At 40.9% G+C, this 18,638-nt stretch overlaps 1 protein-coding gene across 3 annotated transcripts in view; it reads left to right on the top strand.

Moving 5' to 3' along the window:
• Positions 1 to 18,638, top strand: part of itga11a (integrin, alpha 11a) — a 310,434-nt gene that overhangs the window by 189,507 nt on the left and 102,289 nt on the right. For all 3 annotated transcript variants that reach the window (XM_061887056.1, XM_061887057.1, XM_061887055.1), the window contains 2 exons: positions 1,490 to 1,634; positions 8,328 to 8,476. In XM_061887056.1, coding sequence (XP_061743040.1) covers positions 1,490 to 1,634; positions 8,328 to 8,476 — 294 coding nt within the window. The remainder of the gene's footprint in view (positions 1 to 1,489; positions 1,635 to 8,327; positions 8,477 to 18,638) is intronic.

Below are 18,638 nucleotides of genomic sequence, written 5' to 3'. Positions count from 1 at the left end.
TTATTTTATATCACACTTCCTGACTATAAAATAGTCAGGATGTGTCATGAATACAAAGGATTATGGGTATTTGTTGTGTTTGCGTTTATGTTGTGTTACTGTGAGGATGTTCTCCCGAAATCTGTTTGTCGTTTTTAATTGGTGTGGCTTCAAAGTGTGGCGCATATTACTAAGAGTGTTAAACTTTATATCACAACCATTAGTGTACTCTGTGTCACCCAGTATGCCTTGCAGTCGTGTGCGTGTTACCGCCAAAGCCACACACAACAAGATGCTGGATTGATAAGCATGATGTAGAAGGCGACAAAGCCAATGACTTCATAGCATGCACAAATACTTATTATCTGGGTGACTGTTGACAGTCAATCAAGAGAATAATAGCGTTTCCTGTTGACCTCTTCGCTTTATGACACGGGTCTTAAATGGCTCTTTGAATGACAAAGGATACCGATCCCAGAACCATGTATATAAAATATTTTGGATGGTTCAACCGCCACCCGCCCGAATTTAATTAAAATCTATTTAATCGTCATGTCAACCCGCAGACTCCGCAGATGAGACCGCAAACCGCGCATCTCTATTAGACACATTTACTAGGATAATTTTGGAAAATCCCTTATCTGCTTATTGTGTTATTACTAGTGTTTTAGTGACATTATATAGTACCTTAAAGTCGGAGGGGTGTGGCCACAGGTTTGGTGACGGCATGTGTCTCCGTGGAAGGAGGTAATAGTCCGAGGCAGCTGCAGGAGGACGCAGGCTCTGCTCATAACTACGGTAAGAGCCAACTTATTACCACAATTTTCTCACCGAAACCAGCCGGTTGACATGTGGTCGGGATCCATGTTTGCTTGACCGCTCTGTTCCATAGTAAAGCTTCACCTTCGAGAATTTTAGACAAAGGAAACACCGGCTGTGTTTGTGCGGCTGAAGGCTAAACGCTTCCCACCTCCATCTTTCTACTTTGACTTTTCCATTATTAATTGAACAAATTGTAAAAGATTCAGCAACACAGATGTCCAGAATACTGTTTGATTATGTGATTAAAGCAGACTACTTATAGCTTGGATCGGGCTGGAAAATAATGTCCGCTACAACCCGAGACGTCAAGCGCACGCGTCATCATACGCGACGTTTTCAACACGACACTTTGCGGGAAATTTAAAATTGCAATTTAGTAAACTAAAAAGGCCGTATTGGCATGTGTTGCAATGTTAATATTTCATCATTGATATATAAACTATCAGACTGCGTGGTCGGTAGTAGTGGGTTTCAGTAGGCCTTTAATTATTTTAACTATTAATCATCCATCTACTGTAGCACAAGCGTTATAGGAATAAATCGGTGAGACTCTATTGCAAAGTTGTTTCTCTCCAGACTGAACTTGAATGAGTCCAAGTATGTTACACATAGACTGAATATCTACGCCAAAACTCTGTCAAGCTTTTGCGAAAATATAACAAGCAAGTGAAATATGTTTTACCTTTAGGATGGAACTCTGGTGGGAGCGGTTGGGGCTTACGACTGGAATGGGGCAGTGCTGAAAGAAACAAAGCAAGGGAAGGTGGTACCTCCTAAAGCTGCTTACACACAGGAGTTTCCAGAGGAGCTCAAAAACCACGGTGCCTACTTGGGTGAGTATCTTTCACAAGCATTGTGCCAAAAGAAATTTTTTAGAACTCGGTTATGATGAATGAAGTTTATCATAACCAAGGACATCTTGTAAAATTTTGAAAATGTGTATTTTAAAGTTTTGGATTTCTACCATCCATCCATCCATCCATTTTCTACCGCTTATTTCCTTTGGGGTTGCGGGGGGCGCTGGAGCCTATCTCAGCTACAATCGGGCAGTAGGCAGGGTTCACACTGGACAAGTCGACACCTCATCTTAGGGCCAATTTCTACCAGTAATGATATAATAAATGAGTAATTGACATTGTAGTTTTTTTTAATTGTGCAGCTGGAATGCAGTGTTTGGGTTTTGATTAGAAGTGTGTGTTCATCAGTGTTGACACATTGTTTGGGACATCATTTCTGTATTGGGCTTCACGGTGGAAGAGGGGTTAGTGCGTCTGCCTCACAATACGAAGGTCCTGCAGTCCTGGGTTCAAATCCAGGCTCGGGATCTTTCTGTGTGGAGTTTGCATGTTCTCCCCGTGAATGCGTGGGTTCCCTCCGGGTACTCCGGCTTCCTCCCACTTCCAAAGACATGTTTTTGATTGATTGATTGATTGATACTTTTATTAGTAGATTGCACAGTACAGTACATATTCCGTACAATTGACCACTAAATGGTAACACCCGAATAAGTTTTTCAACTTGTTTAAGTCGGGGTCCACGTTAATCAATTCATGGTACAAATATATACTATCAACATAATACAGTCATCACACAAGTTAATCATCATAGTATGTACATTGAATTATTTACATTATTTACAATCCGGGGGGTGGGATGAGGAGCTTTGGTTGATATCAGAACTTCAGTCATCAACAATTGCATCAACAGAGAAATGTGGACATTGTAACAGTGTAGGTCTTACTTAGTAGGATATGTACAGCCAGCAGAGAACATAGAGAGTTCAGATAGCATAAGAACAAGTATATACATTAGAAGTACATTTGAGTTGTTTATAATCCGGGGAGATGGGATGTGAATGGAGGAGGGTATTAGTAAAGAGTTGAAGTTGCCTGGAGGTGTTGTTTTAGAGCGGTTTTGAAGGAATATAGAGATGCACTTACTTTTATACCTGTTGGGAGTGCATTCCACATTGATGTGGCATAGAAAGAGAATGAGTTAAGACCTTTGTCGGATCGGAATCTGGGTTTAACGTGGTTTGTGGAGCTCCTCCTGGTGTTGTGGTTATGGCGGTCATTTACGTTAAGGAAGTAGTTTGACATGTACTTCGGTATCAAGGCGGTGTAGCGGATTTTATAGACTAGGCTCAGTGCAAGTTGTTTTACTCTGTCCTCCACCCTGAGCCAGCCCACTTTGGAGAAGTGGGTTGGATTGAGGTGTGATCTGGGGTGGAGGTCTAAAAGTAACCGGATTAGCTTATTCTGGGATGTTTGGAGTCTAGATTTGAGGGTTTTGGAGGTGCTGGGGTACCAGGAGGTGCACCTGGGGATAGGTTGATTGGCAACACTAAATTGGCCCTAGTGTGTGAATGTGAGTGTGAATGTTGTCTGTCTATCCGTGTTGGCCCTGCGATGAAGTGGCGACTTGTCCAGGGTGTACCCCACCTTCCGCCCGATTGTAGCTAAGATAGGCGCCAGCGCCCCCCGTGACCCCGAAAGGGAATAAGCGGTAGACAATGGATGGATGGATGGCATTTCTGTATTTGTTTTCCTGCAAAAGTGCCATCTGTAATTCTGCCAAAACAAAAGAAACAATTGAGTGTTTCAGCGAAAAAAAATCATTAATATGAGCAGCTATTTTAATATGCTATAAATATTAGCTGCTTCAGAGCAACATCCACAACAAAAGACGGATGTTCCACAAAGTTTGCAAAATTCCAAAATTAAGTAGGAACGTGTCCCAAATTTAAGATGAACTCCATGAATTCGAATAAAATTTGAATTGAGGTTGCAAACAGGAAAAGCAATTCCAATTCAAATTTAGATTGGAGGAAGTAGAGTAGAATTTAATTTCGATTAAATTTCCATTGATAATTTTGGTGTATTCGAAATCATGCTTTACTGTATATTCCAAACATGATTCGATATTTCATAAAACCTAGTTTAATTAATTAGTTTGTGTACACATTATGTTTTAATTGCAACAAATGTATTTTATCGACAATACAATTTTATTACAATTGTAATGAAATTCCAAATTTGGAATTTTGCACAGGACACACTGGTGTGGGTTGCCCAATGTAAAAAAATCAATCACATTTGATTGAATTTAAATATTTATCCATCTTTTCTCACACATATATTCCTTTTCTCACATTTAGCTCAATCTAATTATTTTTAAAGTAGAACTTAAATTGTGAATATAAATGCTAAATCCAAATTTTCAATCCAAATGTTTAATCCAAATATTAAATCTAAATGTTCAATCCAAATTTTGAATCTGAATTTTAAATACAAATATAAATGTTAATCTAATATATATACATATATTTATATTTAACATTTAGATTAAAAAATGTAATGTGTATGTCAAATGTAAAGACAATGAGCTAAATGTGAGAAAAGTGAGCTGAATATTTCGTCAGCTAGAAAAGTCGAATTCTATTTTTGCATTCAGCACCTAATAAGTTTGCTCCAAAAATGTTGTTCATTTCAGTTTTTTTCAAACATACATACGATAACAATGTAATTCATCACGTATTCAGTTTATTTTGAACATGCATACGATACTGTCAGGACTTGGATTAAGGGATAGTTTGTTTTTCCAACGCAAAGGAAAATTGGCACGAGCCAGGCGTGAATGTGAGTACATGTTTATTTATATACTAACAAAAAGGCAAACAAAGGAAGCAAAACAAAAGGCGCGCACGAGGGCGGAGAACAAACTTGACTAGAGAACAAAAACTAGCACTGTGGCATGACTATAGACAAAACAAACAAAACTCAACAACTGTGACTCAACAAAAATCAAAAACTTACGTGGCATGAGCAGGAGGGAAAGTAGGCATGGCATGGCATGAAAGGAGTTGAAAGATAAAGTCACCAGGATGACTTCCTGGCAACTTTCGGTTTAAATAATACCTATCATGATTACAAACAGGTGTGAGACATGAAGACAAGGTGGAAACTGAGTTGCTATGGAAATAAGAAAAACAAGGAAGTGCAGGAACAAGAACAGAATGTCCAAAAAAACAAACCGAACATGACCAAAACAAAACATGAACCCCATGGGCGTGACAGATACAATGTAACTCATCACATATTTCCAGTTGTTTCATTACAGCATGTCCGAAAAGGAGTGGGAAGAAGCTGAGTTTATTTAATCCTACACCTTTTCATACCATAGCAATTGTATCCCATTTCCTTGTTCTCTGTAACAGGACAGTGAACAAATAAATAAATAAAATACCATTTTAAAAACATAAATAATATTTGTCTCAATAAAGAAAAGGGTTCAAGATGTTCATCATAATTCTTCTTCTGTGTCCTTTGCGAACTTAGTAGTTTGAACAGTCTCTTAAACTGAATAGTTAATGGTGCTTTGTTTGATTTATTTGGTTAATCTATTCCATAATTTAATTCCTCATACGAATATGCTAAAGGTTTTAAAGTGTTGGAGGAGCATACAAATTAAAGTTAAAGTACCAATGATTGTCACACACATACTAGATGTGGCGAAATTATTCTCTGCATTTGACCCGTCACCCTTGATCACCCCCTGGGAGGTGAGGGGAGCAGTGGGCAGCAGCGGTGCCGCGCCCGAGAATCATTTATGGTGATTTAACCCCCAATTCCAACCTGCTGAGTGCCAAGCAGGGAGGTAATGGGTCCCATTTTTATAGTCTTTGGTATGACTCGGCCGGGGTTTGAACTCCCGACCTACCGATCTCAGGGCGGACACTCTAACCACTAGGCCACTGATGTGGATGTCACTTCGGTCGCCAGTCTTCTTTACTTCACAGGACGCTGGAGTAAGTAGAGTATCAATCAATGTTCATTTATATAGCCCTAAATCACTAGTGTCTCAAAGGGCTGCACAAACCACAACGCAAACCACTACGATATCCTCGGTAGGCCCACATAAGGGCAAGGAAAACTCATACCCAGTGGGACGTCGGTGACAATGAGGACTATGAGAACCTTGGAGAGGACCACATATGTGGGAAACCCCCCATCTAGGGAACAAGAGTAAGGTTGTACACGTGTAGCTGAAGCATTTAGTAGCAAGACTATCTTGGACCAGCTTCAGTTTGATCAAACAAGCACCAGGTACCATCTGTGAGCAGATAATGCTGTATCATTTATTTCTCTTTCGGACTTATCATAGGTGAGGATGGGAACGTAGATCGACCTCCAAATCCGAGTCCATGGTTCTCTCCCGGAAAAGGGTGGAGTGCCATCTCCGGGTTGGGGAGGAGACCCTGCCCCAAGTAGAGGAGTTCAAGTACCTAGGAGTCTTGTTCACGAGTGGGAGAAGAGTGGATCGTGAGATCGACAGGCGGATCGGTGCGGTGTCTTCAGTAATGTGGACGTTGTACCAATCCGTTGTGGTGAAGAAGGAGCTGAGCCGGAAGGCAAAGTTCTCAATTTACCGGTCGATCTACGTTCCCATCCTCACCTATGGTCATGAGCCTCGGGTCATGACCGAAAGGATAAGATCACGGGTACAAGCGGCCAAAATGAGTTTCCTCCACCATGTGGCGGGGCTCTCCCTTAGAGATAGGGTGAGAAGCTCTGCCATCCGGGAGGAGCTCAAAGTAAAGCCGCTGCTCCTTCACATCGAGAGGAGCCAGATGAGGTGGTTCGGGCATCTGGTCAGGATGCCACCTGAACACCTCCCGAGGGAGGTGTTTAGGGCACGTCCAAACGGTGGGAGGCCACGGGGAAGACCCAAGAAACGTTGGGAAGACTACGTCTCCCGGCTGGCCTGGGAACGCCTCGGGATCCCCCGGGAGGAGACCCTGCCCCAAGTGGAGGAGTTCAAGTACCTAGGAGTCTTGTTCACGAGCGGGGGAAGAGTGGATCATGAGATCGACAGGCGGATCGGTGCGGCGTCTTCAGTAATGCGGACGTTGTACCGATCCGTTGTGGTGAAGAAGGAGCTGAGCCGCAAGGCAAAGCTCTCAATTTACCGGTCGATCTACGTTCCCATCCTAACCTACAGTCATGAGCTTTGGGTCATGACCGAAAGGATAAGATCACGGGTACAAGCGGCCGAAATTAGTTTCCTCCGCCGGGTGGCGGGGCTCTCCCTTAGAGATAGGGTGAGAAGCTCTGTCATCCGGGAGGAACTCAAAGTAAAGCCACTGCTCCTCAACATCGAGAGGAGCCTGATGAGGTGGTTCGGGCATCTGATCAGGATGCCACCCGAACACCTCCCGAGGGAGGTGTTTAGGGCACGTCCAAACGGTGGGAAGCCACGGGGAAGACCCAGGAAACGTTGGGAAGACTATGTCTCCCGGCTGGCCTGGGAACACCTCAGGATCCCCCGGGAAGAGCTAGACGAAGTGGCTGGGGAGAGGGAAGTTTGGGCTTCCCTGCTTAGGCTGCTACCCACGCGACCCGACCTCGGATTAGCGGAAGAAGATGGATGGCTGGATGGATGGACTTATCATGTTTCATCAAGTTGGTCGTGCATTCTTCATGCATTCGTCACTCAAACTTAAAGCGAAGGATGAGGGGAAAAACACAACCATACGTAGTATCTGTTAATAGCAAGTCAACAAGGGTTCTGGTTGCTCAATCTCAGAAAAACACTGCCCCTAGTGTTTTGGCACAGAGTTACAAGTCATGCTTTCAGCCCCCATCGAAGATCCGTAAGAGGATCAAGACGCCGTCAAAAGAGCGGGAGCAGTGACTGTGCAGTAGCGTAATGAAGCTTAAGGGTTATTCCTTCAACCATTCTATACAAAATAAAATCGTCTTTTCCGACAGTGCATCATAAACTTTCACGGTTTGCAGAAGTCGATTTGGTTTTATTCCTGGGCATGCGTGGGTGGTTTCCTCCAATAGTTTAAAAACACATTAAGTGAAGATTCTGAATCGTCCGTAGGCATAAATGTGAGAGTGACAGGTTGTTTGTTAAAGTGTCATGTAGTTGGCTGGGACCAGGACAGGGTGTTCCTCAGAACTCATCCCAAGTTGGCTGGGATAGGCTCTAGCTCAACCATGACCCGGAACAGGATAAGCAGTTGAAAATGAATGAACGTCCGTCTTTGTGGAGGACTCTGGAGCCCCTCTACTTAGTCTTTTTCCATTACATCTCGAACCATCTCCACCACAAACCTCTGTTTTTACCATCTGTGGTCAAACTGAGCTTATCCAGCCGGCTGCCAGCTCAAGCAGTTTAAGATTCAGTTGTAATATGAGGTGGAAGCAAAATTCTAGACAAGAGGTATTACGGAGGTGGAAAAGTACATGTTGATCAAGTGGAATTTTCAGTGGGAATATGCAAGAGAAAATCCTTTTTAAAGAGTATTCTGTCCGTTGCTGAACTGGTGTCAGATTCTTCACCAGACATTGCTACACACTATTTAATTCATTTTCACTGTTTTATATTAATAAACACACATTAGTTGGGACAATCTATATAATTTCTGCAGATGTAGGAAAATATGCTATGCACCGAAAAAACCTTTTTTAATCATTGAAGGGGTTATCTTTTAGCTGATTCTGTTTTTTCTTGATCAGGTTACACGGTGACATCAGTGGTGTCGGCCAAAAATGGTCGTCTACTTGTGGCGGGAGCTCCGCGCTTTAACCATACCGGCAAAGTCATCATTTTCACGCTGAAAAGCCCCGGCAACCTTACCATCCTCCACTCCCTCAAAGGCCAGCAGGTAACAACATAAAACAGTACTTATTTGTGTAAGACATTTTCTTCTCAGAAAACAGTTGTTTTAAATGGGGACGGCGTGGCAACCTGAGGGTTCCTGGTTCAATCCCCACCTACTACCAACTTTGTCACATCCGGTGTGTCCTCGAGCAAGACACTTCACCCTTGCTCCTGATGGGTCGTGGTTAGGGCCTTGCATGGCAGCTCCCTCCATCAGTGTGTGAATGTGGAAATAGTGTCAAAGTGCTTTGAGTACCTTGAATGTAGAAAAGCGTTGGGCAAGTACAAACCCCGTTTCCATATGAGTTGGGAAATTGTGTTAGATGTAAATATAAACGGAATATAATTATTTGCTAATCATTTTCAACCCATATTCAGTTGAATATGCTACAAAGACAACATATTTGATGTTCAAACTGATAAACATTTTTTTTTTTTTTTTTGCAAATAATCATTAACTTTAGAATTTGATGCCAGCAACACATGACAAAGAATTTGGGAAAGGTGGCAATAAATGCTGATAAAGTTGAGGAATGCTCATCAAACACTTATGTGGAACATCCCACAGGTGTGCAGGCTAATTGGGAACAGGTAGGTGCCATGATTGGGTATAAAAATAGCTTCCCAAAAAATGCTCAGTCTTTCACAAGAAAGGATGGGGCGAGGTACACCCCTTTGTCCACCACTGCGTGAGCAAATAGTCAAACAGTTTAAGGACAACGTTTCTCAAAGTGCAATTGCTAGAAATGTAGGGATTCAAACATCTCTGGTCCATAATATCATCAAAAGATTCAGAGAATCTGGAGAAATCACTCCACGTAAGCGGCATGGCCGGAAACCAACATTGAATGACCGTGACCTTCGATCCCTCAGACGGCACTGTATCAAAAACCGACATCAATCTCTAAAGGATATTATCACATGGGCTCAGGAACACTTCAGAAAACCATTGTCACTAAATACAGTTTGTCGCTACATCTGTAAGTGCAAGTTAAAGCTCTACTATGCAAAGCGAAAGCCATTTATCAACAACATCCAGAAACGCCGCCGGCTTCTCTGGGCCCTAGACCATCTAAGACGGGCAGATGCAAAGTGGAAAAGTGTTCTGTGGTCTGACGAGTCCACATTTCAAATTGTTTTTGGAAATATTCGGCATCGTGTCATCCGGAACAAAGGGGAAGCGAACCATCCAGTCTGTTATCGACGCAAAGTTCAAAAGCCAGCATCTGTGATGGTATGGGGGTGCATTAGTGCCCAAGGCATGGGTAACTTACTCATGTGTGAAGGCACCATTATTTCTGAAAGGTACATACAGGTTTTGGAACAACTTATGCTGCCATCTAAGCGCCGTCTTTTTCATGGACGCCCCTGCTTATTTCAGCAAGACAATGCCAAGCCACATTCATTCATTTTTTCCATTTTTCATTTCTTATTTATCTCATTCATTGATGTGCATTTAGAACGATGAATAATTATATATCACAATTCAGCACGTGTTACAACAGCGTGGCTTCGTAAAAAAAGAGTGCGAGTACTTTCCTGGCCCGCCTGCAGTCCAGACCTGTCTCCCATCGAAAATGTGTGGCGCATTATGAAGCATAAAATACGACAGCGGAGACCCCGGACTGTTGAACGACTGAAGCTCTACATAAAACAAGAATGGGAAAGAATTCCACTTTCAAGACTTCAACAATTAGTTTCCTCAGTTCCGAAACATGTATTGAGTGTTGTTAAAAGAAAAGGTGATGTAACACAGTGGTGAACATGCCCTTTCCCAACTACTTTGGCACGTGTTGCAGCCATGAAATTCTAAGTTAATTATTATTTGCAAAAAAAACAAAGTTTATGAGTTTGAACATCAAATATCTTGTCTTTATCGTGTATTCAACTGAATATGGTTTGAAAAGGATTTGCAAATCATTGTATTCCTTTTATATTTACATTTAACACAATTTCCCAACTCATATGGAAACGGGGTTTGTATAACCCATTTACCATTTAATGACTACACGACATGGTTTGTTCAATATGACTCAGACTTGGAGATTGCTCATTCGCCTGGGTGTTTTTGGACTGGTTCTTTACATTCAACAACAGTAAAACTGACGAGCGTACAAGAGACAGTTGCATGGTAAATGGGTTATACAAAGTACTTGTATAGCGCTTTTCGACCTTCAAGGAACTCAAAGCGCTTTGACACTATTTCCACATTCACCCATTCACACACTGATAGCGGGAGCTGCCATGCAAGGCCCTAATTATGACCAATCAGGAGCAAGGCTAAAGTGTCTTGCTCAAGGACACACGGATTGTGACGAGGTTCGTAGAAGTTGGGGATTGAACCAGGAACCCTCAGGTTGCTGGCACGGCCACTCTCCCAACCGCGCCACTCCCCTTTCTGGACTTAAAAAATGTGTCACGAATGACATTTTAGCAGATACTTTAGACCAGGGGTGTCAAAGTCAAGGTCACAGATAATTAATTATCCATGACCCCTGGGATGGTATTTAGTTAGTATTGGAACCGGCCCGGAGGCCAAAGCCGCTCGCAGCTGTTTTGCACGCACCAACACTCCATCAGTGTTGGCGCTAGAAATTTTCAAAGTCAAGTCATAAAAATGGGATTTTTGGGGGTCCCACTATTTTTGGCTGAAGGAAGACAAAGCAAGCGATCTGAAGTTGTCTTTATGTTTTAGTTTTAATTCCATGATTTTAATCTGCGATGAGGGGTGACTTGTCCAGGGTGTACGCCGCCTTCCGCCCGATTGTAGCTGAAATAGGCGCCAGCGCCCCCCGTGACCCCAAAAGGGAATAAGCGGTAGAGAATGGATGGATGGATGGATGGAAGTCATAAAAATGGGATTTTTGAGGGTCCCACTTTTTTTAAACCGTTTTGACAACAAATGATAAATGTATGCATTATCCTGTTATATCTCACAGTCTATATTGTGTTTTGGAAAAAGGTTGTCATAAAGATTACTTAATTCATTAAAAAAAAAATAAAACAAAAGAAAACATTTGTATGCATATGGAAATGTGTTCAGTTATAAACGTTCATCCACATCCATGTATTTTTTTCTATATTTATTTTTTTTATATTTTCAAAATGCGTTTCTTCTAGTTTTGGCTGAAGGAAGACAAAGCAAACAATCTGAAGTTGTCTTTATTTTTTAGTTTTATTTCCATGATTTTAATCGGTGATGAGGTGGCAACTTGTCCAGGGTGTACGCCGCCTTCTGCCCGATTGTAGTTGAAATAGGCACCAGCGCCCCCCGCGACTCCAAAGGGAATATGCGGTAGAAAATGGATGGATGGATGGATGGATGGATGGAAGTCATAAAAATGGGATTTTTGGGGGTCCCACTTTTTTGTAACCGTTTTGACAACAAATGATAAACTTATGCATTATCCTGTTATATCTCAGTCTATATTTTGTTTTGGAAAAAGGTTGTCATAAACATTACTTAATTCATTTAAAAAAGTTATACAAAAGAAAACAAATTTTTATGCATATTGAAATTTGTTCAGTTATAAACATTCATCCACATCCATGTATTTTTTTCTATATATTTATTTTTGTTATATTTTCAGAATGTGTTTGTTCTATTTTTGGCTGAAGGAAGACAAAGCAAACGATCTGAAGTTGTCTTTATGTTTTAGTTTTATTTCCATGATTTTAATCGGTGATGAGGTGGCAACTTGTCCAGGGTGTACGCCGCCTTCCGCCCGATTATAGCTGAAATAGGCACCAGCCCCCCGTGACTCCAAAGGGAATAAGCGGTAGAAAATGGATGGATGGATGATTTTAGTAGTTCGGCCCACGTGTGCACAAATTTTCCTGAGTTAAAAAGAGTTTGACCCCCCCGCTGTAGACTGTTTACTTTACTGTACACTAGATTCAACTGGTTATTGACCCAAGATGTCCATATTTTTCAACTCAAATTTATTTTTTATCGTATATTCAATGAAAAGACAGAATAGTCGGAATTAGAAGTAGTTCAAAATAACAGCACACAAATTGATTTCCTGACAGTAAAAAAAACAAAAAAAACTTGAATCAAGACGGTGTTCTGGATCACCCAAAACATGTAATCACTTGTTCCTTATCCCATGTCTGACATTTATTGTAAGTTGAATCGAAAAGTGCCTATATTTTTACGTTTTTTTTTTATAGCCGAAATAAAAGAAACGGAGTAAAGCCATTTTGTCAATCGTATACTGTCGTTGTGTCTGAGTAAAAACGCTGCCTCAAGCATACAGTGGGGCAAAAAAGTATTTAGTCAACCACCGATTGTGCAAGTTCTCCCACTTAAAATGACGACAGAGGTCTGTAATTTTCATCATAGGTACACTTCAACTGTGAGAGACAGAATGTGAAAAAAAAATCCAGAAATTCACATAGTAGGAATTTTAAAGAATTTATTTGTAAATTATGGTGGAAAATAAGCATTTTGTCAACCATTCAAAGCTCTCACTTATGGAAGGAGGTTTTGGCTCAAAAGCTCACGATACATGGCCTCATTCATTCTTTCCTTAACACAGATCAATCGTCCTGTCCCCTTAGCAGAAAAACAGCCCCAAAGCATGATGTTTCCACCCCCATGCTTCACAGTAGGTGTGGTGCTCTTGGGATGCGACTCAGTATTCTTCTTCCTCCAAACACGACGAGTTGAGTTTATACCAAAAAGTTCTATTTTGGTTTCATCTGACCACATGACATTCTCCCAATCCTCTGCTGTATCATCCATGTATCCATTTTGGTATAAACTCAACTCGTCGTGTTTGGAGGAAGAAGAATACTGAGTTGCATCCCAAGAACATCATACCTACTGTGAAGGAAACATCATGCTTTGGGGCTGTTTTTCTGCTAAGGGGACAGGACGATTGATCCGTGTTAAGGAAAGAATGAATTTAGCCATGTATCGTGAGATTTTGAGCCAAAACCTCCTTTCATCAGTGAGAGCTTTGAATAGTTGACCAAATACTTATATTCCACAATAATTTACAAATAAATTCTTAAAAATTCCTACAATGTGAATTCCTGGATTTTTTTTTCACATTCTGTCTCCCACAGTTGAAATGTACCTTTGATAAAAAATTCAGACCTCTGTCATCATTTTAAGTGGGAGAACTTGCACAATCGGTGGCTGACTAAATACATTTTTGCCCTACTGTATATACTGAAGTTCAAGCTCTTAATGTAAACGTAAGGTAGCAGAATGTAAAAAAATCTGGATTAGCCCTAAAATGTATCAACCTTTTCCAAATCCGGACATTTCGGAAAAGTGAGATTTCAAGAAATAAATATTACTAAAAAGAAATAAAGCACGTCAATTATAACTTTTGTCAGTGATAATTGCCATAAACAAATGCACTCGTGTCATGCTAATTTACAATAAAATTTCACCATACGAGATTGTGTTTGGCATCAGTAAATTTCAATGGCAATTTTGAACTCCTGTAAATATGACAAGTATAATAAACGTACTACAAATACATAACAAATAGCAAATATTCACATGTAAACACTTTCTAAGGCTCAACAAAATCCAACATCTTAGACTTCTAACAAACTTTGTTGGTCTTCCTATTTGAAAACAGGATTCAAATATTTTAAATGACAACAACAAAATCCCCTTCAGAATCAAAGAACAATATTATATTGTCATTTTTTCGGTCACCTGCGACCCAGTTGTTTACAACATGGCTGATGGGTTTTATTAAATTGACAGAATATAACACAGGGATGTATACAGAGTACCGGTATTTTTTGGTACCGGTTCTGTTAAGTTGTGGTCGCATGTTAAGGCGCGGATTGTTTTCCCAGGATGCAAACAGAAACTCCGGAAGCAAGGTGCAGGTGAGACAATGATTTATTCTCATAAATCAGGAAGGAAATGCAGATAAACAGAAAAGTGTGCCGCTAGCAAGAATCAAAAGCATGGGTCACAATCGTAAAGGTTGCATGAAGCAATTAAGACAGCCAGTAAAACAGTAATAAGTAGCTCTCTGATTAGTGCCGGGGGGCAGGTGAGTGTCCCGAACACTAATCAGAGGCAGGTGAAACTAATCAGCACCCTTGGTAACCAAAAACACACAAACCCAAGGGTGCTGAAAACAGAACTGAGGGAGTCAAAAACTAAACAAAACATGATCCGGGCAACGGATCATGACATTTTCCTAATTTGGTCGGTCCATGAGGACCGTGAAGATTATGGACAAACGATACTGCTCTCTGTATTTTTTTTTCCAGCTGGCCGGCGTAATTATTATACGTTGTCACATTCAATTCAGCTGCTGCTGCTACAAAATAAAATCAGCTTTGAATGATGAGAAATTAGTATGCAACACCACACAAACCTATTAAACCTAACAATGTCTCCTCCTCAAAGTCCCGCACGCTGGGTCAGTTTGAAGTGAACACACTTCACTCTCGAGTCACGACCGCGTTCTATCAACCGTCCTCCTAGCGACCCATAAATCCGCAGATTAATATTATTCCACTCATGAAAAATTAGGTAAGGCAATTATCTATAAAGTTGCTTTGAAGCAAGATAGCATCAACTCTGGCCGACAGGTCTCTGGATGCCGTCTGATGTAACTCCATTCCGCCGCGTTTGTGTCTCATCAAAACACATCTTGCTTGAATGTATTTCAGTTTTTTCTGTGTCCGGGATATAAACTGGACGATTGAGCAGTAAACCTGCTCACTGAGTCTTTTTATTTATATAATACACACTACACACTAGTGTTGTACGGATACCAATATTTTGGTACTTTTCTAAATAAAAATCACCACAAAAAAATTGCATTATTGGTTTTATTTTAACAAAAATATCATGGTACGTTAAACATATGTTTCTTATTGCAAGTTTGTCCTTGAATAAAATAGTGAACACACAGAACAACCTGTCTTGTATTAGTAAGCAAACAAAGACTCTTAATTTAGTTGCTGATGTATGCAGTAAAATGTTGTCATTTTCCAATCTATTATTTTGTCAAAATGGTTAAAGGGGAACATTATCACAATTTCTGAAGGGTTAAAACCAATAAAAATCAGCTCCCAGTGACCTATTTTATTTTTCGAAGTTTTTCTCAAAATTTTACCCATCACGCAATATCCCGAAAAACGGCTTCAAAGTGCCTGATTTTCACGATCGGTATATCCACCCGTCCATTATCCTGTGACGTCACTGTGTGAAACCACCATAAACAAACATGGCGGATAGCACAGAAAGGTATAGCGATAGTACCTCGGATTCAGACTCGGATTTAAGTGGCGTAAGCGATTCAACAGATTACGCATGTATTGAAAGGGATGGTTGGAGTGTGGAGGCAGGAAGAGAAAAAAAATCAAAGAAGAAACTTAAGCTGTTGAGCCAAACCACGACAGACAGCGGCACGGGAGGAAGGGAGGACGAATTCGGCGATCACCTTCTAACCAACGATTGGTATGTGTTTGTTTGGCATTAAATGTGGGTGAAGGGAAAGGCTGGATACAAATATAGCTACAAATGAGGCATAATGATGCAATATGTACATACAGCTATCTTAAATAGCATGTTAACATCGATTAGCTTGCAGTCATGCCGTGACCAAATATGTCTGATTAGCACACTCCACATAAGTCAATAACATCAACAAAACTCACCTTTGTGCATTCATGCACAACGTTAAATGGTGGACAAAATGAGACAGAAAAAGAAGTTGCATAAATCATATCCAGGGGGTTTACCTCGCTCGTCTGCAGGAACAGACTGCCGTCGTCCCTGAATAGCTCACGCACTCCGGCAGATTCAGTGGTGGTCTATTTTCCAATATTGCAGATTTCTTTGACTTTATCGTTGGAAATGCATCTGCTTGAGGTGTCGCAGGATATCCACACATTCTTGCCGTCTCTGTCGTAGCATAGCTGTCGTCAGTAAAGTGTGTGGAACAAACGAGGGACTTTCGCATCTTTTGACCACTGTTGCAACTTGAATCCGTCTCTGTTGGTGTTGTTACACCCCCCGACAACACACCCACGATGCATGATGTCTCCAAGGTACGGGAAAACAGTCGAAAAAACGGAATATAACAGAACTGATTTGACTTGGTGCATGTAATAAGATTGAGGAAATGGCAGATTGCTTCATGTTGTGACGTCACAATTCACCAAATTCACCCTCTTACAGTTCGGAAATCGGCTAAAAAAACATATGGTCTTTTTTTCTGCAACATCAAGGTATATATTGATGCTTACATAGGTCTGGTGATAATGTTCCCCTTCAAGGACAAGTAGTAGATAATTAATGATTAATTTACATTAGTTTTGGAGGAAACCACAAATTTGGGTATCAATCCGATACCAAATAGTAACAGGATCACGCATTGGTCATATTTACAGTCCTCATGTGTACAGGGCACATATTTCTTGAGTTTATAAACATAATTAAAAAAAATGTAAAAAATGAAAGATGTTGCCAAAAAAAATCGACGTAATCATAGAAGTATCGACTAGATACGCTTCTGTACTTGGTATCATTACAGTGGATTTTAGGTGTAGATCTACCAATTGCGTTTGTTTACATGTTGATGCCGGTGAGCTACGGTGTGTAGTTTATGCATATTTAGCTATTCCTCGTCGGCAGGGATGATACTTGGAAGAAACGTACTTGATTTGTCGCCATGGAAGCGAGTATTAGTGATTTAGAAGTAACTAAAACATTACAAACTGGGGCTGGCCAGCTCAGTGGCTTTGTGATTAGAGACTGTAGAATTTTGCAATTATCTGTTATACCCTAATCTCGAAAGTTACTAGCACTAGCTTATTAGCATGTAGCATTCTCTTCTTCTCCTGTAGTTACGTTCCTACATAGCAAAACAAACTGAAATGAGCACAATCTCCCCCTAGTGTATTTCTTTAATGGCCATCAGTCGCATTAAAGACAAGAGCGTAGAAACTACAACTTCACATGTAGAAAAATTAGAAGCAACTGAATTATTTGACAAATTAGACTAATTTTGTGTATGGAAACATACTGACTGTAAAAAGGGACATTATATCAGACAACACAGCACACATTTTCAATGATTACTTTCAAACTTGTAAACAGAACAATCATATCATGTGCTGTCATATGTGTCAGTAGAAATGTTCCAACTAGAGCATGGGTGTCAAACTCTGGACCGCGGGCCAAATTTGGCCCACAGTGTAATTTCATTTGGCCCTTGAGGCAATATCAAATTAACATTAGAGCTGGCCCGCCGCCGTATCACCACATTCACCGCTAATACTCATACTCGTCAACCCTCCCAATTTTCCCGGGAGACTCCCGAAGTTCAGTGCTCCTCCCGAATTTCTCCCGATTTCCACCCGGACAATAATATTGGGGGCGGGCCGTAAAAGCACTGCTTTTGGCGTTCTCTACATGTCGCCACGTCCGCTTTTCTTCCATAAAAACAGCGTGCCAGCGCACTCACATAATATATGCGGCTCATACACACACACAAGTGTATGCAAGGCATACTTGGTCAACAGCCATACAGGTCACACTGAGGGTGGCCGTATAAACAAGGTTAACACTGTTACAACTATGCACCACACTGTGAACCCACAGCAAACAAGAATAACAAACACATTTCGGGAGAACATCCGCACCGTAACACAACATAAACAACCGGACAAATATCCAGAACCCCTTGCATCACTAACTCTTCCGGGATGCTACAATATATACACCCCCGCTACCACCAAACCCCGCCCCAACTCGAACCCGCCGCCGAAAAAAGGCATTAAATTAGTGTTTTGATTTTATTTGATATGCCACTGATATTTTTTAATTATTATTATTTGAAACTGGATTTTGGATGTCACTATAAAGTTATATAAACCTTACTTGGTCAATATTCAATGCAAAACTTGTTTGGGTCCCTATTAAAGGGTTAATTTGTTCAACCTCGGCCCGCGGCTTTGTTCAGTTTTAAATTTTGGCCCACTCTGTATTTGAGTTTGACACCCCTGAACTAGAGAAAACATGCTCCAATTAATATATATGATAGTATTGTTTTACACAGCTGTTGATCAGCTGTTCCTGCGTCTCACAATAACGACAGGCTAAAGTATTAAAAATGACACTGTTGTGATCCGCTTCCCGGATCATATCTTTTGTCTGTTTTTTGAGTCCT

Source organism: Nerophis ophidion, linkage group LG25 (genome assembly GCF_033978795.1).
Source record: "Nerophis ophidion isolate RoL-2023_Sa linkage group LG25, RoL_Noph_v1.0, whole genome shotgun sequence".
Classification (NCBI taxonomy): domain Eukaryota; kingdom Metazoa; phylum Chordata; class Actinopteri; order Syngnathiformes; family Syngnathidae; genus Nerophis; species Nerophis ophidion.
Note: the sequence above shows the minus strand (reverse complement) of the source record. Positions and strands in the feature narration are given on the sequence as shown.